Source organism: Microplitis demolitor, chromosome 6 (assembly GCF_026212275.2).
Source record: "Microplitis demolitor isolate Queensland-Clemson2020A chromosome 6, iyMicDemo2.1a, whole genome shotgun sequence".
NCBI classification, from domain to species: Eukaryota; Metazoa; Arthropoda; class Insecta; order Hymenoptera; family Braconidae; genus Microplitis; species Microplitis demolitor.
The window spans coordinates 12,941,014-12,966,377 of record NC_068550.1 but is presented as its reverse complement, the minus strand read 5'-3'; the positions used below and the strand labels follow the sequence as shown (position 1 = coordinate 12,966,377).

At 31.6% G+C, this 25,364-nt stretch overlaps 1 protein-coding gene across 1 annotated transcript in view; it reads left to right on the top strand.

Moving 5' to 3' along the window:
• The window catches only part of LOC128668021 (neither inactivation nor afterpotential protein C-like), a 162,904-nt gene that overhangs the window by 98,444 nt on the left and 39,096 nt on the right, over positions 1 to 25,364 (top strand). Inside the window, exon 3 of the mRNA XM_053740171.1 lies at positions 3,217 to 3,405. Within this exon, the coding sequence (XP_053596146.1) occupies positions 3,217 to 3,405 (189 nt within the window). The remainder of the gene's footprint in view (positions 1 to 3,216; positions 3,406 to 25,364) is intronic.

The window sequence follows — 25,364 nt, the reverse complement described above, 5'->3', positions numbered from 1 at the left end:
GTCAAATTTTTTAACCTTCCGAGGACGATGACGTTGGTGCGCTCTGGATCGTGTGTTTGGAAGTTGCTCCTGAGTAAGCATTTCGCTATACTCGGCAGCCAACAGTGCAAGTTGCTTACACAAAGCAGCGATTTCCTCTGCGGCGGATGCGTACATTTTGAAATATAGAAAATAAAAATAATATTTCGAATAATAATAATATCACCTGCATTTATAATTATTTTATTTTTTTGTCCCTCTCCGTTCCAGAGTCTGACATCACCTGTCAACAATGTCATTAATTTAGTACTGTGCTACCAAAAGATTATCGATGACGCACGGCTCAGAAATCTGCAGCCGGTGTATCGGCTTAATCCTCGATGGTATTTCCGATAACGGAATGAAAATTGTACGCGACACTGCACGAAAAATTAATTACATTTTCATCACAGCTCGTGAAAACTTTTACAACTATTCGATTCACACAAAAGGTCCCTCGAATCAACACTGATGCAGCATAACGTCCATAAGATGCCCAGCAATGCACCAGCGGTGATAAAATAGAAAAACTGCACTATGATAACAAAAACCACTGCACTAATTAATTCAAAAATATATTCACACAAAAATAGCTGTAAATAAAAATCACGGTCTTGCTGGTTAATCGGCAACGCGACAAAATATTCGCGGCGAAACGACACGAGAACTCGCGTAATTTTTACAAACTGTGTAATACACGTGTTTGGCGCTTCCCTTAAAAAGAGATCACATCGGGGTCACCAATTTAGTGGTTAAGGGTAAAATTTAACTACATTAAAATAAATTATTTAAACCAACTAATCATGATAAATAAATATTTTATTCATCCAACGTAATTAACACAGTAAAAGAAAAGTATACAAAATGAAAATGCTTGAATGCGTGTTCACAGCTCAGCGGTGTATCTTGTAATATATAATATGTAATGTCTCTACGAATGAGGTAGAGACGGAATACGGAAAAATCGATCTTCGGCATAGATTGCCGAAATCGATCGATCGTCATTATTGTAGCAACGCTACATATATATATGTATATATATATATATATATATATATATATATATATATATATATACATATATATATATATATATATATATATATATATATAATACATAATACATAATAAGAAGTCTTTATTTATCCACTAAGTCCCAAAATCTACTTTTATCGATAATAATCTGAGGAGCTGGTCCAGGCACCGCAATATTTGGTTTATAATTATTTATTATTTTTAGTTATAATTATTATCGTTATTTATAATTTTTTTAAGACACTTGGGTGACCACATACGACTCCGGGTTTGTTTCACGTCTCCGTCGTGAAAATAAAAACGGTTTACGTTATTGATCTGACTTTTAATAACTTCTAACTGACATCAATTTATTATTTTAATTAATTAATGATGCTTATGTTCACTAGATTCACAGCACTCAGTTCCTTATTTAATGTTAATTTATCAATCTTAGTTTTATTGTATCTTAATTTAATTTTAATCGTTTAAATAATTAATACTAATTATTTATAAGGATGAGAGGATTTGGTGTGTGTGAATTGGCAGGTAGTTAATAATTTTATTTAACACTGAGTTTGCATTAATCTTATCAATAAATATTTTATTTACAATATATATATCGTATGAGAATTTGTTGAGATGAGATTTACACTAAAATGCGTCTTGTTTAATTTATTTAATGCAATTTAATTTGCGTACGACACGAGGCCAAGATGGCAACTAGGCGCGAACAATGCCGGTACACGTGGTGAGACTAAATTAATTGAGAATGCACTAAGATACTTAGATGAGACCAAAAATATTATGAAAAATAATTAATATGAATTAATTAAAGCAAAATGAGATAATTGATTGAATGAGAACGCAACTCATTAAATAAAAGCACTGAGATTATAAAATGCACGTGGCCTCAGTCATGAGAACACTTTAAGCGATATATCTGAGAGAGAGCGCAAAAGTGTGAGAGAGAATGAACTTCCGTCTTCTTTATCCCCATTCGAGCAGTCGTTGCGATGAGAATGCGACTAGCGGAGCGGCCTATGGTTGATTGGTGATCGACTGTAGTATCGACTACAGTATCAATCGATTATCCGCCTTGAGAATGATGATGAGAGCGCGGGAGATTTGAACATTAATCAATTTAAATTTTAGGCTACCCGCAGTAAAATTAATTTTCTTTGTCTTAATTCTTAAGTAACAATATATAATTAGTGATTTAACAAATTCTTAATTATAAATTCATTTTAACAACTTTTGGCTTTCTTGCCAAAAAATTTGTTTCTCTAAATTTATAACTAATAATTAATTAATTCTGGCTCTCCTGCCGAGAATTTAACAGTTGGACTGCGTGATTAATTTGAACAAATTTTATTGTAAACCCTGGCTTTCCTGCCGAGGATTTTACTGAGTTAATTTTACCGGAAATGGTGACTACCCATGAATTGACTACCCAACAATTCCGAATCAATAAATTAATCAAAAATTTTGGCTCCCCACCGAAAATTTATTTACCTTCGAATTAGTTGTCCCTTGATCCAAAGCTTCGGGGCGTCTCTTTTTCTGGCTGATTTCCGACTCTCTTTCTCCTCTTTCTCTCTCTCCGAAATAATTTTATTTATTTAATCTTCGAAAATGCAGCCTAAATTAGTTAATTAGCCTCGTTGTATCAGCATCCTGCTGGATACAGAAATTATTTGACAAAAGTAATTATAGCTTCTGGAAGGTTCTACACATAACCTCTCCCGAGCTTATATAATTATCTGTAGCTCTTGCATGCGGTCACCCGTCTGGTCAATGTCCCGGCCCGTCCGACTGTGTGACTTCTCACCTTTGTTCACTCAATTATGTAATCTAGGTTCGCGAACCTTCGGCTATTATCGGAAAATCAGTCACTCCTGTTTTAACTCTAATTGGGTCTGGAAGACAACCCTCTTAAATTGGCGTGTCCGGGGACAAGTCGATAAAATAGTAACGCATATGGGGTACTCAGGGTAATTGATCAACCTTGGGAAAATCACGTTGATTTAAATTTGAATATTTAAATTCTTGCCCCATTACGACACAGTTCATGAAAGAAAATTAAAGATGAAATTCATAATCGGAACCAAGACACAATTAAATTTATCATCAAACTAACACGTCTGTATATCATTGTGTTAATGAATTCAAATTTTTTTACAGTTTCACGATAGATATAATTTTAAATCAAGGTCAGATAACGAGCCGCATATATTTTCGGTAGCAGATAAAGCATATCAAGATTTACTTCATAATGAAGAAAAACAGCATATAATTTTCTCTGGTGAAAGTAAATCCGGCAAAACATCAAATGCCCATCACCTCATTAAACATTTTATTTATCTTGGCAAGGTGAGTACGATAATTTTCTTATATGACATGCAGTGATATTTCATTTTCATAAAATACTTGAACCAAGTTTGATAAAATTCTTGAGATACATAATTACAGTTCTTTTTCAATGAATCATAAATCGTTGTTGGCGTCACAACCCCCCACGTGATACAGAAAACTAAAGAAAGGGTATAGTCGAAAATTTTGAAACGTAAAATTTTTACGGTTTGTTCAAAATGATTTAGCAAAAAAAAATATAATTACTGCCAACAAACTCGTACAACTATTTTTTTTTACGAAAAAACGAGTTATGGGTACAAACACGTGAATGAAAGAATCTTAATTTAAAAATACGTCGGATCAATCTGAGTAAGCTCCTGAAGTAAAGAAACCATAGAAAATGTGTACCACATTTCAAATCGTTATATTTAAAACTCAAAATTATAACTTATTCATCTTAAATCCTCAAATTTGAACGCGATTGACTATAGCGACAAAATTGATTTTTTTTTCTATTTACTTGCACTTATTCTTGTAGGGATTGAAAGATGCTCTTGTTTAGCTCTCGTTGAGCTTCATTGTTTAATTTCTTAACAAGGTATTGCGGAAAACCTGTTTTGTTTCGACGAATTATCAACTATCTGCCAAAGGAAAATGTCATTACCCGATTAAAAAGAAAATAACATTTTATTGTTATAAACTTTGATACAATTATTATTAAAAAATATTTCATACATTTATTTACAATTGTTTTTGAAAAATTTAAATTAAATATATGAATCTCGTTTTATTTTTGGTTTAACCCATAGCGGCCACACCTCACTCAGGCCACCTAGCGGCCACACAGGGTAAGTCATTACCCCACGCTGAAAAATCTATTTGTACATGACATATGGGTGTTTTAAGACTTCTAACCGATTATTTTATCTCTGATTAGAAAATACGATTAATGGCGATTAGAAATGTTTTAATCGTTTTAAATTGTCATGAATCGTCAATTGATGATTAAAGAGTATTAAAAACAATTGAATTTTTTTTCGTTTATGGAAACCCGTACGTGTGTGTTATCTCATAGACTTTCCCGCTCAACAGCATTATTATAAATTTTTTTTTTTGGACCTTGTTCATGAAAAGTTTATAAACAAATCGAAAAAAAAATGGATAGTCGAAATTTGGAGTCGAACCCAGACCATGTCAGTATCGCGCCGAGTGCTGTTCCAGTTGAGGCATCCAAGCCTATGCCAAATTCCGTTAAGTTTATCTATGCCGATTGAGCTACGCCGTCCATCGTACGGTAGCATTTTCGAATAATTTAAAGAATGCTGTTAAGCAGGAAAGTATATGTGGTTATGAACCTACACTAGATTTATTCAATTAACAATATCATTCAAAAATGAAGCTGAATTATTTTACATAAACAGATAAGATTCCATAGCGACTAGGATTAAAAAATTTTTTTTTTGCTAGATAATCTAAAACTCAGCTTTATTTTGTCTATTAATTCCACAAACAAGTCGATTTAAAAGAAAAAAGATTTAGGCTGGCCAAAGGTAGTGGCCATGCAGAGTAACTAGTTACCCCGCGCCGAGAAAACAAACTCTCAAAGCCCCGCCACGCGTTTTTTCGGTTTCTTATGCAATGGAATCAAATCACCTACTTCACTACTCTCGGCAGATGCGGTTATTATTTGCATCAATTTTAAAGAATTTAGACCTCTTATTTCACTTTTTCTAAGCCTGGGGAACTAGTTACCCTGTGTGGCTGCTAAGGAATCCTTATATGGGACATTTTACGCCAAATCGACCACTTTTAACTCTGACTCCTTTCGATTTGGCTGAAATTATTTTTTCCTTTTCTATCTCATTAAAATCATTTTATTTTTTTTAAATAGCTATAACTTCATCAAAAATTGACTAATTGGGACTTTGTTTTTTTCAAAATTTTTGTCTTTAGATGTACTTTTCAGAAAAAAATACAAGAAAATTTGAAGATGATAAACTCTATGAAATTTTTAACTTTTTTGAGAAAAACCGCCATTTTCTTAAAGGTCGCTTTTTTTTATTTATTTTTTTAATTTCTCAAAAAAAAAACTTTGATTAATTCTATAATTTTTCCCTCCAAGAGTGGGCGAACTTTTTCCTCGATTTTTTTTTTTTATCAATTGAAAAAAAAAATTTGCCTAGTTGGGCTTATTTTACAAAACAACAATTTGAAAATTTTTGAGAATTTATCGACGACCTCAGAGCTTGAAAAATTAAGACGGGAAAATTAATTGAAACTGGTAATCCCCGAAAAACATTGGCTTTTTTTTAGAAAAGTAAGAAAGAAAATAGAAAATACCTATAAATAAATTTATTGTAATTTTTTTTTTTGAAAACTACGCCTGAAAACAAAGAAAATAAAGAAAAAAATGGCACTTTGGTTTGTTTTTGACCAAGTCACACGATTTTGAAATAGCGATATGCGTTAGATTTATTTTTCGAAAGCCTGTGACTTGGTCAAAAATAAACCAATTTTTTTTTTTCATTTTCTTTGTTTTCAGGTGTAGTTTTCGAAAAAAATTATTTACAGGTATCTTATATTTTTTTCTCACTTTGAAAAAAAAAAATCCAAATTTTTTCGAGGATTACCAGTTTCAATTAATTTTTTCGTCTCAATTTTTCAAGCTCCAAAGTCATCGATAAATTGTCAAAAATTTCCAAAGTGTTGTTTTGTCAAATAAGCCCAACTGGGCCAAAAATTTTTTTTCAACCGATAAAAAAAAAATCGAAGAAAAAGTCTGCCGATTCTGGGATTGGCGGGAAAGATTGCAGAATTAATTAAAGTTTTTTTTGAGAAATTAAAAAAAAAAAATCAAAAATGGCGAACTTTAAGAAAATGGTGATTTTTCTCAAAAACGTCAAAAATTTCATAGGGTTTATCATCTGAAAATTTTCTTGTATTTTTTTCTGAAAAGTACATTCAAAGACAAAAATTTCGAAAAAAAAAACGTCCTAATTAGTCAATTTTCGAAGAAGTTATAGCTATTTAAAAAAATAAAAGCCTTATTCGTGAAAAACTCATAACTTTTTTTGGTTTGGATAAAAAAGTTTGAAAATTTCCTGAGCAATGATTTTAATGGATTAGAAAAGGAAAAAAAAATTTCAGCCAAATCGAAAGGGGTCGGGGTCAAAAGTGGTCGATTTGGCGTGAAATACCCCATATACACTTAACGAAAAAATTAGAAGAACAAGAAAATTTTATAAATTTTTTAGTGATGTTTGGGAGGCTATACTTTCGTAAAAAATAATCGTATCAAAAAAATAAAAGAAGCAAATTGAAGCTTGAAATCTCTAGCTTATAGATCTATTAGCAAAATAATTTTCTAAGCCACGGTTTTTTGCGGAATCATAAGAAATAGGTCAAGACACAATTTTTCTAAATTTTTTAGTTTTGTTTTTTGGTCTATGGGGCCGGGAAAATTTTTTTCGAAAAAACCAATTCACAGCTCGTTCAGGAAATTTATTCAGCTACAAATTTTTTTTGTTTTTGTTTTTCTGTACGACAATTCGTTGCTGAGATATCAGCCTTCAAATGAAAAAGGATCTTTTTGTCTTTGATTATCGATATGTCAGCAACTAATGGTCGCACAGTAATTTAAAGAGCAGTTTGAGAAATTTAAATAAATTCCCTATAAGCTCCATTTTCGATTAAAAAAAAACAGTTTTTTTTTATTCTTAATATCAATTTGAAAACCCTACAAAAAATGACCATTTCCTGGTTTTTCAGTCAACTCATTGCTACTTTGCAAATATTGATGGAATGATTAATGTTGCCGGGTGATTTTACAGCTTAATGTTCCCTTAAAAACCCTGAAAATTTTCAAATTGATCCATTGAACCGTCTGTCCGGGCCGATTGCTCAACGTTTTACACAACAATTAAAGAAACAAATTTTGTTCCTTAATTTGTGTGATCATTACCAAAATGAAAATTAATTTTTTTCGGATTTCCTTTTATTTTTGCGTCAGTTATTCAGTAAATGTAAGGTCGAGAGAAAAAAAAATCCGAAAAACGAAATTGTAATGGGTCAACTTGCTCAATTAATTAAGTTGTGGCCTTGATTAAACAAGGGTCCACACATATGTAAAACTTAAGGTGTTTTACAACCTTTGCTCAGTTAGTCAGCCTTAGGACAGGATTTTCCCCGTACTGGGCTACACAGTATAAAATTTAGAAGGGAGAAATTATTATTACTTATACTTAATAAGGAAAATGTTTAGGAAAATTATCAATAGGTAAATTTGATGTGAATTAAATTTAAACTGACATTTATTCAAGATGAAGTCGCCTTACAAATAATTAAATGAGAATGAACAATATTTTAAGATGGCTGATGAAATGTGACTCGCTTGGTGATATTCAACAACGACTCGATTGACAAATTTTATTATTACTGACTCTACTGACTCAAATTATTTTTACAAATTACAAACGACTCGACTATTTATAATTAATATTTTCCAAATGATTTCAACCAACAAGACAACTCCAAACACTTCAAACTTTAAAACTCCTCCCAACACTCTGATCTCCTTTCAATCTAACGTCCTACAAATCCTACGATTCTCCAATCCTCCAACGATTTTCCAACAAATCCAAATCCAAATTCATTCCGCAACAATCTCCAATGTTTCAACAATTTAATATGAACTGAATAAAAATAAGCTTACCCAATCGAGGGCTTATAAGCTCTTGGCTATGGAATGGCGTGTATCAATGTACTCGCCCGCATGGAAAAGCTATACATTGTTAAAAGTATATATATTGTTGAAAAATATATATATTTTTCACATATATTGGATTATATATTTATAATAATATATTTACCCATATATAATGTTGTGTATTTTTCTATATGTATTATCTCATATAATGGTCAATATATTTTTGCCATATATGGATAGTATACATACAATTTTTAAGTATAATATAATAAAATATGATATAAAAAAAAAAAAACAAACAAAACAAACTTGATATATACTTCCATATATTTTAACCCATATAATTAGTGGTATATGGTATCTATATAATTGATTATATATGAAAGAATTTATATGTTTAAATATATGGTTCGCAGTATATTGGAATTATAATTTTCCAATATATTAAAACTTATATTTTTCGCAATATATTGAAATTTTATTTTTTCAATATACTTTTTCAATTTCTACAGAATTCCACAAAAAAAGTCAAGTTTATTATTTTTGTTTCTTTTCATTGATCTTGCATTTACTAAATAACTAATGCAATACCCTAAGAAAAGTAAAGTAAATGCTACATATTTTACAATATACTGGATACCATGTATTTTACAATAAACTGGAAAACATATATAAGAAATACAACAAAAAACTATATATTAATTAATATACTACTTTCGATATAATATATCAATATAAAAAAAGATATATTAAAATATATATGTAAAACATGCATAAAAAAGTCATGTATTGATAAATATATTGGTAATATATTCTAGCAATATATTTTTATTCAATATATTATCATATATTAACACGGCAAAAATATTAATATTATTTTCTATATTGTACAATATATCACATTATAATATTCATATATTTTATCATATAGATTTTCACATATAAAGCTTCTTCATGCGGGTGATGTTGTAGTAAAGTAGTAGTCGTATTATAGTACCGGTTCGGGAAAAATATCCGTCGCTGATACGGGCCAGTAACCAAAAGGCCGATCGCTCGCAATCTCGGAGCCTTATACCCCTTACCCGCAGGCTGGCCAACGTCTAAAAAATATCAACTGGCCGAAATTCTACAGCAGTGACCACATATCCGCGGTTGTTGTAGAAGAGGTCGCTTCAGCTTTTGACGCGAGTCGATTTCAAATTTTAATTTCATAAAAAATTTTCTACCTCTTTACAAAATAAAACTAAAATTTTTTTTACTTTTTTAACTTCCTGCTAAGAAAATCGACGATTTTCAAAAATTTCGGGAAGTTATTGTTTTCACCCCGATTTTCGAAAATCGAGTTTTCATCAGATGTCGAAGTTTTGAGGTCCTACGAAGCTATTCTAACTATTTTCAGAATGATGCCCGAGTGTGTGTATGTGTGTGTGTGTGTGTGTGATTGTGTGTATGTGTGTGTGTATGTATGTAAACTCTTTGTAACTTTTGAATTAATGAATCGATTTGGATGGTTAAGGTGGCAATCGAAAGAGCTTATTGGCCATCAACTTTCCTGGAAATTTCAGATTATTTGATCGAATAGACTCGAAAATATTTGCGAATTACGAAAAAAAAAAAATTTTTTTTTTAGTTTTTTATTGATTTCTCAAAAACGACTTATACGATCGACTTCAAAATCTAATCAGCTCTAGTACTCAATAAAACGCGTCGGTTGCCACCTCAAACATCAAAATCGAATAATTCGTTCGAGAGTTATCGCGGGAGAAAGAAATGGTGAAAAACGGTTTTTTCTAAATATTTCGAAACGACTGACGCGATCGATTTCAAATTTTAATCAGCTCTAGAATTCAATAAAACGCGCCGATTGCCACACCAACTATTAAAATCAATGGATTAGTTCAAAAGATATCGGCGTTGAAAAGTTAAAAAAAAAACATTTTATGTTATTTTTTCCGGATGAATCATAATATAACGTACTAAAATGTGCCTGATATCATACCAACTCATCTTTTTTATGCTTTCTTTTGATCATATAATGTCATCGAACTTGGGTTTTAGTTTAAATCATATTATCAACAAAAAAATCGATAAAACGTAGTTTTTAATATTTTTATCAGATAATTCATATTTTATTGTTTCTTACATGAGTCAAAACTTATTTAAATCTTGATTTTGATCCCCGAAATTGATTTCTGCCTCAAAACACTTATTTTACTGAACAACATCAGGAACTAAATTTTAAAAACCGCTTCATTGATGATTTTCGATTCTTAAATTTTCAAACTTCAGCATAACAGGTAACTTGTTAGAGCTTGAAAAGATCATAAAAAAACAATTGCATGTGATAGCATTTTTGAGCTCGAAGAGCTCGAAAATATATCTACACTAATGTTTTCGAGCTCTTTGAGGTCGAAAACAGCGGGAAGTTTTGAGGCTGGCCCGCTGGGTCAACCGACAGACCGATTTTTTTTTATGTTTTACTCAGGTTTTTTTTTTTTTTTTTTTTTTTCAAAAAAAAAAAAATTTTTTCTCTAACTAACGCAGAAATGAAAGAAAATTTGAAAAAAATTAATTTTTTCATTTTGGTTACACATGATCACACAAATCAAGGAATAACATTTGTTTCGTTTATTGTTTTGTAAAACTTTGAGCAATCGGCCCGGATAAACGGTTCAATAGATAAATCTGAAAATTTCCAGGGTTTTTTAAAGTACATTAAGCTGTAAAATCACCTACAGTCGTCCCGGTGAAAACTTGGGATTTTTTCCCACCATAGTTTTTTCCCCCACCATCTTAATGTTGTGATAAGCGTAGGCGTCATTAAAAGCAAGTATCCTTACGCCAGCGCGAATTTCAAAAATAATAAATATAAGAATATGCACACAACGCACTCTCACGTCTAATGCTTAATTAAACACCATTGAAAAAAAAAATAGTAATATTTATACAATGATTCTTAATAATTTATAGTATTAACTCAATTATAGATAATAATTGGAATATAAATAAATATATGAATTACCATTAATCACATTGTTAGTGATATTGAATACGCTAAGGTTAATTTTTATAAATAATAATTGTGGGTTAAATAAAATCAGTCTAAAATAATTGGTTCGATCGTGAAAGTAAAAAAATATCTATTTCATTATTATTAACTCTTTTATAATTAATATTGCTTAGATTATAAAACTTATACATAAACTAATTCTATATTGCTGATTTATAAAATAACTAAAGTTTCGCATGATAACAATATCAATAAAACCAGGTTTTTTTTTTTTAGTTTTACTAATAATGAATAATTTATAATTGAATATTTAATTTTTTATCGTAAATTGAATTCGATGAATCGAAAACCACGATTTCCGTTGATTGATATATTTAGTAAGCAAATTGGCCAAGGAGTTCGCATTTTCGCACCAAAAAAGTCGAGCTAAACCTGAATCAAAATTATCAGGTTTATTATGTGAATCTACAGAGTGCAAATTAAACAAAATAGCCAATCAGAAAAAAAAGCATTAGCGCGAACGTGTAGAGTGACATAAAGATTCGGAAGATTGGGGGAAAGCATCAACAGCGTAAGCGCTCGGCTGTCGTTCAGAAGCACTCAGAACCCGTAATGCACATGAATGACATTTGTATTTATTTATTTTCTTCAATCTTCATAAAAATTCAGTCACGCAGAACAAAATTTCACTTTTCTTATCAACTGAACGACAATCAGTCGACCGCCAACAGTTGGAGGACAACGGACATTTTTTAACTTCCCGCTGAGAACATCGACGATTTTCAATAATTTCGGGAATTTATTGTTTTAACCCCGATTCTTGAAAATTGAGTTTTCATCAGATGTCGACGTTCTGAGGTCCTAGGAAGTTATTTCGACTATTTTCAGAATAATGTCCAAGTGTATGTATGTATGCGTGTGTGTGTGAGTGCATGTAAACTTTTTGTAACTTTTTAACTAATGATTCGATTTGCATGGTTGAGGTGGCAATCGGAAAAGCTTGTTGGCCATCAACTCTCCTAAGAATTTCAGATCAATTGATGAAGTAGAGTCGAAAATATTTGTGAATTGCGAAAAAAAAAATTTTTTTTAGTTTTTTAGTGATTCCTCAGAAACGACTCGAACGATGGACATTATAATCTGATCAGCTCTAGAATTTGATAAAACACGTCGATTGCCGCCTTAGTTATCTTAATCGGTTGATTTGTTCGAGTGATATCGCGGGAGAAAAAAATTATAAAAATCAGTTATCAGCGAATATCTTTGAAATCACTTAATCAAACAATTCTCAAATCTGAACAGCTCTAGAACTCAATAAAATACTTCAAATGTCACCTCAACCATCAACATTGGTTCATTCGTTCGCGAAATATCGTTAGAGAAAGAAATGGTAAAAAACTATTTTTTCCAAATATCTTCGAAACAGCTAAACCGATTGATTTTAAATTTTAATCAGCTCTGGAACTCAACGAAATGCGCCGATTGCTAGCGCAAATGTCAAAATCGGTTATTTAGTTCAAAAGATATCGACGTTGAAAAATTAAAAAAAATAACATTTTATGTTATTTTTTTCGGATAAATCATAATATAATGTACTAAAATATGCATACGTGTAAAATCATACCAACTTTTCCTTTTAATGGTTTTTTTCGATCATCTTAGAATGTCATTTAACTTTTTTTTTAGTTTAAATCATATTATCGGAAAAAAAATTGAAATAACGCAATTTTTAATATTTTTCTCGGATATTTCATGTTCTATTGTTTCTGACTTAAGTCAAAACTTATTTAAATCTTGATTTCAATCCCTGGCATTGATTTTTGCCTCAATACACTGATTTTATTGATCATAATTGGAAATTCAATTTTGAAAACCGCTTCTTTATTAATGATTTTTGATTCTTAAAATCGAGCTCGAACAGCTCGAAAATACATCCGAACTAATGTTTTCGAGCTCCTTGAGCTTGAAAACAGCGGGAAGTTTTGGGGCTGGCCCGCTGGGCCAACCGACGCCCAAATTTTTTTTGATAGTTGGAAGGACAGCTGATAGTTGGAAGGACAGCAGAGATTAAATAAAAAAAAATCCAGTTCAATAAAAATAAAAATGAACTTTTTCTTTGTTTTATCAACTGAATGACAGTCAGTCGGCCGCTAAAAGTTGGGGGACTGCGGAGATTTTTTTTTCAAAAATCGCGTCCTGCAAAAATGAAAATAAACTTTTTATTTTTCTTATTAACTGACTAGCAGTCAGTCGACCACCAATAGTCGGGCGGAAAGAAGAGGACTTTTTTTTACAAAATTCGTCCCGCAAAAATTATTAAGAAATTACTGTGACCATGTCAAATCATTATTTATTTTTATATCTAACATATTTCGCGACAGATATTTTTTTTTTCTATTATTAACTTACTAACAGTAGTATGCTGACAGCCATTCCTCCAGCAGACGATCGTCGATTTTCTCAGTCAGTATAAATTTAACCAGTATTTTTTTTAAATACTATCGAGTATTTACTTTCGTCTCTTTTACTCTTTTCTGTTCTATGCATTCTCCCATATACTTTTATTTAATTATTATTCTGGGAAATTCGACGATTTGTCCAAGGCATTTGCTGTCTTTTTTTCGTGCCACAAAATGTTGCTTCTCTCTTTTCATCGTTTTCAATTGTTTTTAAAATTTGTTGATGCAAACTATTAGCAAACGTTAGAATTTATGAACTGCCAGTAACAACACAATTCATTTCGCTACGCTTTGTGAAAATCGGTATTCTGCTCCGGATTATGCGGACGTGGTTATGGTGTACGGTGTGTGGTTATAACGCTAGGGCAGCTTGTCGTGCATATGCTGAGCGTTTCCTGAATCGTGCTCATCATCCGGATCAAGTAACTATTCATGCTGTTCAGCGTCTTCGGAATACTGGGAATATTTGACCAGCCTGCGTTGAACGTGTAGGTCGTCCTTAAGACGTACGTACGGTCCGTAACGAAGATCGTGTGGTTGAGGCAGTGCTAGATGATCCTAAACTAGTGTTCGCAAACTTAAGCGTCGATTGGCGATTTCTCGCACGTCGATTAATCGTACAGTTCGAGCAAAAGAATTGCATCCGTTCCATGCAACTTAAGTTCAAAAATTAGAACCTGCAGATTTCGAACAGTGGGTAGCGTTCTGCAATCGAATTCTGGAGATAGATGCAAATGATCCTGATTTTTTGAAGTGCGCATTGTGGACAGATGAATCACTTTCAACTTGTGAAAAGTGTTTTAATCAACACAATACGCATGCATTTGCTGTGGACAATTCTCATCTTACACGAGAACACAATTTCCAAAATAAATGGAAAATAAATATGTGGGTTGGCATTGTTGGGAATGTTGTAATCCTCAATCCTCTGCCAAACGCTATGAACGTAAGTAGGGTAATGTCTAATTTATAACTCTTGTGACAGATCATTTATTGAGTAACATATTAATTAGGGTGACTGGATTTTTTTTTATTAAATCTCCGCTGTCCTCTCAACTATAGGCGGTCGACTGACTGCTAGTCAGTTGATAAAAAATTAAAACGTTTATTTTTCTTTTTACAGGACTTGAATTTCTTAAAAAAAAACTCCGCAGTCCTCCCAACTGTCGGCGGTCAACTGACTGCTGGTCAGTTGACCGCCAACGGAGAAGAAAAATAAAAATGTTATTTTTATTTTTGCAGGACTCGATTTTTAAAATAAAAAATCTCCGTTGTCCTTCTAACTGTTGGCAGTTGACTGACTGTCATTCACTTGATGAGAAAAATGAAAATTTTAATTTTATTTCTGCAGCTCTGGATTTCTGAAAAAAAATCTACGCTGCCTTCGTGACTGTTGGCAGTCGACTGACTGTAATTCAGTTGATAAGAAAAGTAAAATTTTCTTCTGCGTGACTGAATCTTTATGAAGATTAAAGAAAATAAATAAATACAAATTTTATTTATGTGTGTCACGCGTTGTGAGTGCCACTAAACGACAACCGAGCGCTTACGCTATTGATGCTTTCCCCCGATCCCCTGACTCTTGACCCCACTCTACTCGTTCGTGTTAATGCTTTTCTCTGATTGGCTATTTTGTTTAATTAATAACAATTCAGCTGTTCGTCAGTTTAAAAAATCGTAGAGGACTTTTCGTCTCAGAATTTTGTCCTCTATTGAAATTTTGAATTCGGGGCGAAACTTTTGGGAGACCCTGTATATATACATATATATATAAATACTAGCAGCCACCCGCCCGCTTCGCTGGGCACACTATTAATTTTAATCTTTATTTCTTATATTAAATACAAAATGTATATTTTCTTATCGATAAATGAAGTGAATTTTTAAAATTTTTAGTCAGGAAAAATAGTACCAGTCAATGCATTTGTCATTCACAGATTTACGCATCACCCATGAGGTACTGTGTATTGGAATGCGTCCCCGTTATTTAACGTTGCGGGATCCCTAGGAGGCATACACAACAAAAAAAAATTAAGTTTTAACTTTTTACAAAAATTTTTTTCTTATAATGAACAAAAATATAACAATCACTCAATACTTATCAATGAATAAAATTAACAGTTTTATACAGTTACAAACTTAAAACTTCCTTGTAAACAATGTTTTTCGTTTTTTTTTTCTGGGTGAAGAATAATCAAGTTGTCCGGTGAACTGACTCTTGAGCATGCCACGTAAAACTGACCATGAGAAAAACAATCATGTCACAAATCTACACCAGCTAATTTTAAACTCTGCCCCTGCGCTTTATTGATAGTCATAGCATAGCAAACCCTAACAGGAAATTGTAGACGTTTGAAGTTGAAATGGTAGTCAGATGGAACCAAAGGAATTCTTGGAATAAATACGACTTTTCCTTCATGTTTACCTGTTAAAATTGTAGCTTCAATAATATTTTTATGTAAATTTTTCACTTGTAGTCTGGTACCGTTACATAGTTTTGGAGGATTCAAATTGCGCAGTAACATTATTGGTGATCCAATTTTAAGATTGAGAATATGAGATGGTATTCCGGGTGGATTGAGTGTATGTAAGAACTCGACAGGATAATGGACAGCATCATCAACTTCTACGACTGTATCAATAGATTTATACTTCATTTGATTAGTTGATAGCTTTTCTATAAGATAGTTGTTAATGCTATTCGCTGAATCATTCGTTGGAGTCAGAATAGCTCTTTCTTTTAGCCATGAAGAGCAATTAACTCCAATTTTATTGATATCTGGGTATATTTTATCAGTTAATGTAGTTAAATCATCAACAATATCACCAAGGTTATCCGGAATACTTATTCGTCCGTCAACTTCTGAAATTTGTCCATTCCCTATATCAATGAGTAACTTTGAAAATTCTTCTGCTCTCAAATCATGTTGTATATGAACGCGCATATTAATTTTCAAAGACAGTACGTTAACATGAGGCCATAAAACTGAGGATTTGAGACAGGCTTTGACTTCATCTGCACGTGGACCTCGTGGTACAACAGGTAAAGTTTGTCTGAAGTCACCAGCTAAAACAACAGTTATTCCTTCCATTATTCGGTCACTATTTCTTATATCATTAAGAGTTCTGTTGAGAGCTTCAATAGCATTTTTGTGAGCCATAGTGCATTCATCCCATACTATCAGTTTTGCTTCTCTGATAACGTGAGCCATATAACTCTGCTTAGAAATATTGCATAGAATATTATCAGAATGATACATTTCAAGAGGTAATTTAAATGTCGAGTGAGCTGTTTTGCCTCCGTCAATTAAAGTAGCCGCAATTCCTGAAGAAGCAACAGCAATAGCAATACTTTTTTCACTTCTAATTTTCGCAAGCAACAAATTAATCAAGAATGTTTTTCCCGTTCCACCAGGAGCATAAAGGAAGAACAATCGTCCAGAATCAGAAACGACACTATTCAATATCTATATACATATAAGCGAAATACCACTGACTCATCACCAGATCTCCGAAACTATTTGACCGATTCATTTAAAATTTAGCATAGGTACTCCTTTTTCACTGTAGATGAGAGATAAGAAAGGATTTTGCGCAATTCCTAGCCAAAATGGATTTTTCGATAACCATAACGTATGCTAGCCCCTCCCCCCAACGTTGCCATGGTAACCGTTGCCATGGTTACCGTTGCCATGGTTACCATTGCCACGGTTACCGTTGCCATGGTTACCGTTGCCATGGTTACTGTTACTATGGTTATCAAGGTGGTTACCATGGTAACAGTTGTTATAATAACTGTCAAAATAAATAAATTGTAATAACAAATTCAGTTGCCAATTGAATTCAGAGGAATCATTAGAATAAAAGTAGAAAGATATTAAATACTAATATTCTATTAATCATCTAAAGTATTATTTTATATAATGTTAGGCAAATATATTTTGATTTCAAATTTTCTACTAGGTCGATTCAGTCTAAACTATTGGTTAGTTAATCATTTTTCTTCTGAAAGTTATAGGTCAAAATTAACCCATAATTGTAAGATTCTAAAATGGTTTAAAAAAGTAATATTATAAAAAAAAAAAAAACGGTTGGGCTTAAAGGTCATCCCTGCAACTTCCCGTTAATTTTATATTTAAGCGCTCAAAATTGTACTTACTCTGAGCTCAAAAATCTGGTAAAAGTTTAATATAACATTATTTCTTAAATTCTAAAACCAAAATACTTTTGAATGAATTAACCGATTTTTACGCGATTGGTGGCATTCGACGCAGTTTTTCAGGCCTCATAAAGAGTCTTTGAGTTTTAATCGATCGAAGTATGAATTTCGATATAATTCAGAAAAAACATTTTTTTCTGTTTTTTTTTTCCGACAACGATAACTCATAAAGGAATGAATCGATTGTGACCGGGCTAGCGGCGATCGACGTGGTTTCTTGATGTTGAGAGCTGATTAGTTTTTGGAATTGATCAGTAGTCGTTCATAAGTAATTCTATAAAAACCACATTTAAAAAATTTTTTTTTTGTAGTATTTTTGAGATTTCTCAAAATATACCGGTTCAAATCGGTATAAATTGTATCTAAAATCTAAGTTTGGTCGAGCCCTTTCGGATGGCACCAACCGAGATCAAATCGGTCGAGCCGTTCAAAAGTTATAAGAGGTTTACATACGGCCACACACACACACACACACACACACACACACACACACACACACACACACACACACACACACACACACACACACACACACACACACACACACACATACATAAAGATATATGGACATCACTGCGGAAACATTCGGGGAGAGTTCCTAGGACCTCAAAACGTCAACATCCGTTTAAAACTCGATTTTCTAAAAAAGGAGTAAAATTAATAACTTCCCGATTTTTCAGCGGGATGTTAAAAATGTTGTGTGAAGTACGCGATTAACTTTGAATTGAAGACTTGAACATAAAACGATAATAAAACTATTAGAGATCGGAAAGAGTATATCAAATAATAATAATTATTCAATTTTATTTATTTCAAACACACTTTCTATAAGTTAATGAATCTTAGATTATTAATAATTATAAAATGGTATTTGACGCAATTTATTGTAAATAATTCATTTGTGATTACTAATAATTATTAGTAATCGAAAATGAATTATAACTATAATGATATTGAAGTTGGCTTTAGATAAATGAATTATATCATGATATGCTTGAGAGAATAAATGAAATAATGTCAGAAATAAATCGCTGTCACGATATTTACAAAGAAAAATTTTAATAATTAAAAAAATTTTGGTATTTATACGTATTCGACGCTAATTTAAATAATTAAGATATCCATTATTTACTATGGTTACTTCAATTGAGTATATATGTCAATTATATTTTATTTATTGTTTTTAATTCAAGTAAGTCTTCATGAAAATTTTTTTATCATTTTTTCTAAAGTTTCCAGTTGGTAAGTGTTTATTTAAATTTATCAAAAAATTTTTTTATTACTTTACTAATTCTGATTTTGTCAATTTACATGAAAATTTAAATTTTACATTTAATGCGATAATAGTTTTTAATTACGAACTTCTGTTAATTTTCAGTTCAGTAAATTTAATTTTTTTTAAAGTATATTTTGAAATAAACATAGTATTTTATTATCGATAAATATTTAAAGTATAATTGAAACAATTATTTAATATATATTCATCATAATGGATGTAGAATATATTTTGATAGATGGAATACTTACTCCTTTTAATGTTATAAAAATTAATGGTGATGGAGCATGTTTATTTTCTTCTTTATCTTTACTGGTTTACGGTAATGTATTAATGGCTAATAAAATGAGAAATATTATTGTTTCTAATGTCATTAACAACTTGGATAGATTAAAATCTTATACTGTTATGTCATCTCATTTAACTTGGCTACAACTCGCTGATCCAGACTTCTTGACATCACGACCTATTGACATCATTCTGGGTGCAGCACCAGCTGCACATATAATCAACGCTAAAATACGAAAGGGGAGTGACAATGACCCAATCGCTTAGTCAACATCGCTTGGCTGGATCATATATGGATCTGTGGACACCGCTACATCAAAATTGACTGGGCATCATGTCGCTGTTGATGATCAACTACAAGACTTGTTAAGAAAGTTTTGGTACCAAGAAGAGCCACAGACAGAATTCGCTACACGCTATACTGAAGAAGAATAAGAGTGTGAACAACACTTTGTCAATACACACTACAGACAGTCTGATGGTCGATATGTCGTTCGCTTGCCGCTTAAATCTTCGCCAAGTCAACTGGGTGATTTGCTCAGAGCTGCACAATACGCTTTACTACGTCTCCGCAAACGATTGGAAGCTGATCCAATCTACAAGAAGTTGTACTTCGACTTCCTGAAGGAGTATGAAGACTTGGGACACATGAAACGTATGAAATTAAAGGATCTACCACCGAACAGCTACCTGTTGCCTCATCATGGGGTTCTGAAAGAGCAGAGCACTACCACCAAGCTCAGGGTGGTATTCAATGGGTCCTGGAAAACAACATCTGGCGTATCTATCGACGAGATACTTCATGTGGGCCCAAAGATTCAAGTTGACGTCAGTGATGTACTTATTCGCATCCGCTGCCATCGCTATATATTCGCTACTGACGTTACAAAAATGTTTGGTCAGATCGCAGTTGACAAGGAAGATCATCATCTACAGTGCATACTCTGGTTTGACGAAGATGACATCCGAATAGTATTTGCACTCGCTACTGCTACTTATGGAACAACATCGGCTCCATATCTCGCTAGAAGAGCACTTTACAACTCGCTGAAGACGAAGGAAATAAATTTCCGAAGGCTGTCGAACCGCTAACTAACACACGCTACGTTGATGACATCTATGGAGGTGCAGATGAACTCGCTGAGGCAATCCAAGTTGCTGGCTCGCTGAAGCTGGCCCCCGTCAATTTTGATTTTCACATTTTTTTAATTTTTCAATGCTCCAATCGTTTGTTCGTCGTTTGTTCGTTATTGTCCGTCGATTGTTGTTGTTTGTTCGTTTATTGTTTATTTATAATTAAATAATTAAATCTTCAACCTCAGCCCCCCTTAACTTATCGTTATTTCAATTCTTCCTGTTATCAATCAATTAATATTCATTTTCGTTTGTTCTTTCATAATCTTCGTTTGTTCGATCATAATTAACGTCTTATCGCCTTTTATTATCAATTTTAATTAATTAACATCTCATTACCAGTGTAGCTATGTCGCGCATGCGCATTAATACTTGTGACGCAGTGGGATCTCCTTCCAGATGCCCGGGAACATTTAAATTTAAGATTTATTACAAAAAAAAAAAATGAATATCCAATCAAACAAAATATGAACTTTTAATTGTACTTGTCGTTATGAAATTTATATAAAATAATCTATATTGATATTGTGAATAAACTTAATATACAGCATCAATCTGAATAGTTAGTTAATTAGTTATTAATTAATGGAAAATATAAGTGAAAATCTAATTTATCATGCTTTTCAGCGTACGTCTCTACATTCAACGTGAGTGCATATATATTGTATTTACTTGTGAAGATTTTATGTCTGCAAATTTTTGGTTGTGTATGTGAAGATTTCCTGTGCGTGCATATTTATATATGTTGAATTTTACAGCAAATTTTCCATTCATTTGTATAAATTAGATTATTTTCAGTTTTGATATCTACTGTAAAAATTAGATATCTCAAAAAACGATTTTTTTTTTTTTGTTATAATTTTTATAGCCTTATATAATTTATTCTTTGTATAATTTTATTTTTTTTCCTCAATAGGTTCATTTTTGAGTAAATAAAACGAATATTGATTTTTATGGATATTTATTTATTACTTAAGTATCACAATTCACAGTATTGTGAAATTAAAATACATTCTAATTTGACTTGAACATCGATAAATATCATGAGACCACATAGATAAGTTTGGAATCATAAGTTTAGACGGAAGCACTGTAATAAATAAAAAAAATTGTTGTCAGTTGACTCTGCGGGCCAGCCCTAAAACTTCCCGCTGCTTTCGAGCTCCTTGAGTTCGAAATCATTGTTGAGAATACATTTTTGAGTTCTTCGAGCTCGAAAATACTTTTGTATACCTTTGATTTCGAAAAATAACGTTTACCATTTTTTCTACAACGATATCTCTCGAACGAATTCACCGATTGAGACGGTTGAGGTGGCAATTGACGCGTTTTAATGAGTTCTAGAGCTAATCAAATTTTTAAATTGATTTATCAAGACGTTTTTGAGAAATTTCAAAAAAACTAGAAAAAAAACAATTTTTTTTAATTCTTTCGTTAACGGTTTCTCTTAAACGAATGAACCGATTTTGATGGTTGAGGTGGCATTCGAGGCAGCTTAGAAAGTTTTAGAGCTGATTAGATTTTGGAATCAATCCATCGAGCAAATTAAAAGTTATTCAAAAAAAACATTTTTGAAAAAATTTTATTTTTGAAATATCTCCAAACGTACCATACCGATTTAACTCAAATTTTCAGTGCTTATAATATTTAACAAGCCGCGTCGAATGACACCCTGACGATTAAAATCAGTTTATCCGTTCAAAAGTTACAGAATATTTACATACGTACGTACGTACATACATACATACACTCGGACATCATCTTGAATCTAGTCAGAATAGTTTCCTAGAATCTCAAAATGTCGACATCTGTTGGAATTCCAATTTTCGCGAATCGGGGTGAAAACAATAACTACCCAAAATTTTTGAAAATCATCGATTTTCTTAGCGGGAAGTTAAAAATATATTCTGATACAGTTGTACTACAAAACATGGCTTAAAGACCTTGATTAAAAGAAATGGTTCGAAACGATTTGCAATGTTGAATGCCCATAAGAAGGATGATTCATAAGTATTGAAAGTATTCAAAAGCATTAAAAAGTATAAAAATTTTTCTTTCAAATCGCTTTAAATCGTTTCTTTTAATAAGAGGAAACAATTTTCTAGTTTATGATAATCATAATCATTTTTACGTATCAATAAAGTCATATAAACAATTTCAATCATATATATATATATAGATATATAGATTTACACAAATATAAGAACTATAACTCCTACTATCGTTATAAATAAAGCGGCAGGTTTTCGGTACAAGTTTATTTTTACCCGGGTTTAAAATAATATTGCTGGTGGTTTCATAATAGCTAATCCCTAACAATTGATTCCACCGATCCAAGATAATATATTCTTCTAGTTGTTTCTATATCTTAGGCTAATAATAATGAGAATAGTCTATTATTTTCACAATAATAATCAAAAGTTTTTATCAGCTAAAATGAACTGTCGATGGGATCAGATGCCGGTAGGATCAATTTGTAAAGATTACTTGGCGTGGTATAAAATTGATGGGATGTTGAAGGCACACCATCGCTGGTATATCTGAATATTATTAATGTATTTGGAACTTAATTTAAGCCCGGATAAAAATAAATGTGGTTTGAAAAACTGGCCCTAAAAAATTCATGGTTTTATGAATATTAGATAGAATATTTTTTCATGTTCGAAAAGAATTTAATATTCTTAGTTGACATGGAAATACTTACTTTTAGGTTATGTAAATATTAAGTCTCGAATTAAAAAATAGTTAATCAAGAAAATCGATAAAAGGAACAATTGACACAATAATATCAAATATTCACTGGTTAGAATTGTTTAATCCTTCAACCCCACAAAACATGGGATTATTTCTAATGTTGATCCTTCTTATGTTTGTTTGTAACTATAACTCATTAATATATGTAAAGTTCTGAAGATAAATAATTCTAGTCATTTTTTCGCCAGGAGAACTACATATTAAACTTTTACCTTGAGAAATTAATGAACAGTTCGACAAAATAAAATACAATACAACAAAACATTTTGATAAATCCATAGGAATATAATATATTGATTAAAGAGTTAAATTTCTAATAATAAGGTTCCAATTTAATTTTTTCATTAAAATACAAGTAACGAATCGAAAATATTTTTCTATAGACTCACAAAAACCGATGACAACATAATCGATAAACCAAATCAAAATTGAAAATCCGATGGTAATTATGATAATTGCTATATTAATAGACGGATTAACAATTGACACAATTATTTTTACATAAGCATTGACAAATTAGTACAGCAACTATTAAATTTTTTAATTATTTCAAAATGATTTTATGTCTATAATGACATTTGAATAGAAGTTAAAAATAATCTATACTGTGTACACAGATACTTCTGTACACTCAAAAATTGTTTTAATTACCGAATAAGCATTTTTGAGTATACAAGATTGTATTTGTCATGAACTATCTTTATCAGATATAATTTTATAAAAACATCATTTATAGTGATGCCATAACCTACATTAATCACACCTTAAGATTATTATTATTATCCAAATAATCAAGGTGCTCATGCAAAAATTTGCTATTATTTTACCGTGAAATGTCTGTCGTAAATTGGAGGTAAACGAATTCAAGTTTGAGCTGTCGAGCTGACTATCTTTGAAATTGATAGCAAATAAACGTCAACTTTATTCAGTTTTCTAACTACAACATGAGCATAATACACGGTGTAAATTAACAGAAAGTTAACTAAAAATTTTGATCTTCAACTCTTGCTAGCAATTTGCTGCCCAATTTTAACCGCATTTACCAGGTTTTTGCAAACAATCCTTATTTAGCCTCTCATTATTAACTATTTCAATTTATTTTAGGACGAGACTATTCGCACCCAGGCGTGTATGCAGCGTATAAAATTTTGGGAAGTTATTGTTTTCACCCCGATTCGCGAAAATTGGAATTCCAACAGATGTCGACATTTTGAGATTCTAGGAAACTATTCTGACTAGATTCAAGATGATGTCCGAGTGTATGTATGTATGTACGTACGTACGTATGTAAATATTCTGTAACTTTTGAACGGATAAACTGATTTTAATCGTCAGGGTGTCATTCGACGCGGCTTGTTAAATATTATAAGCACTGAAAATTTGAGTTAAATCGGTATGGTACGTTTGGAGATATTTCAAAAATAAAATTTTTTCAAAAATGTTTTTTTTGAATAACTTTTAATTTGCTCGATGGATTGATTCCAAAATCTAATCAGCTCTAAAACTTTCTAAGCTGCCTCGAATGCCACCTCAACCATCAAAATCGGTTCATTCGTTTAAGAGAAACCGTTAACGAAAGAATTAAAAAAAATTGTTTTTTTTCTAGTTTTTTTGAAATTTCTCAAAAACGTCTTGATAAATCAATTTAAAAATTTGATTAGCTCTAGAACTCATTAAAACGCGTCAATTGCCACCTCAACCGTCTCAATCGGTGAATTCGTTCGAGAGATATCGTTGTAGAAAAAATGGTAAACGTTATTTTTCGAAATCAAAGGTATACAAAAGTATTTTCGAGCTCGAAGAACTCAAAAATGTATTCTCAACAATGATTTCGAACTCAAGGAGCTCGAAAGCAGCGGGAAGTTTTAGGGCTGGCCCGCAGAGTCAACTGACAACAATTTTTTTTATTTATTACAGTGCTTCCGTCTAAACTTATGATTCCAAACTTATCTATGTGGTCTCATGATATTTATCGATGTTCAAGTCAAATTAGAATGTATTTTAATTTCACAATACTGTGAATTGTGATACTTAAGTAATAAATAAATATCCATAAAAATCAATATTCGTTTTATTTACTCAAAAATGAACCTATTGAGGAAAAAAAATAAAATTATACAAAGAATAAATTA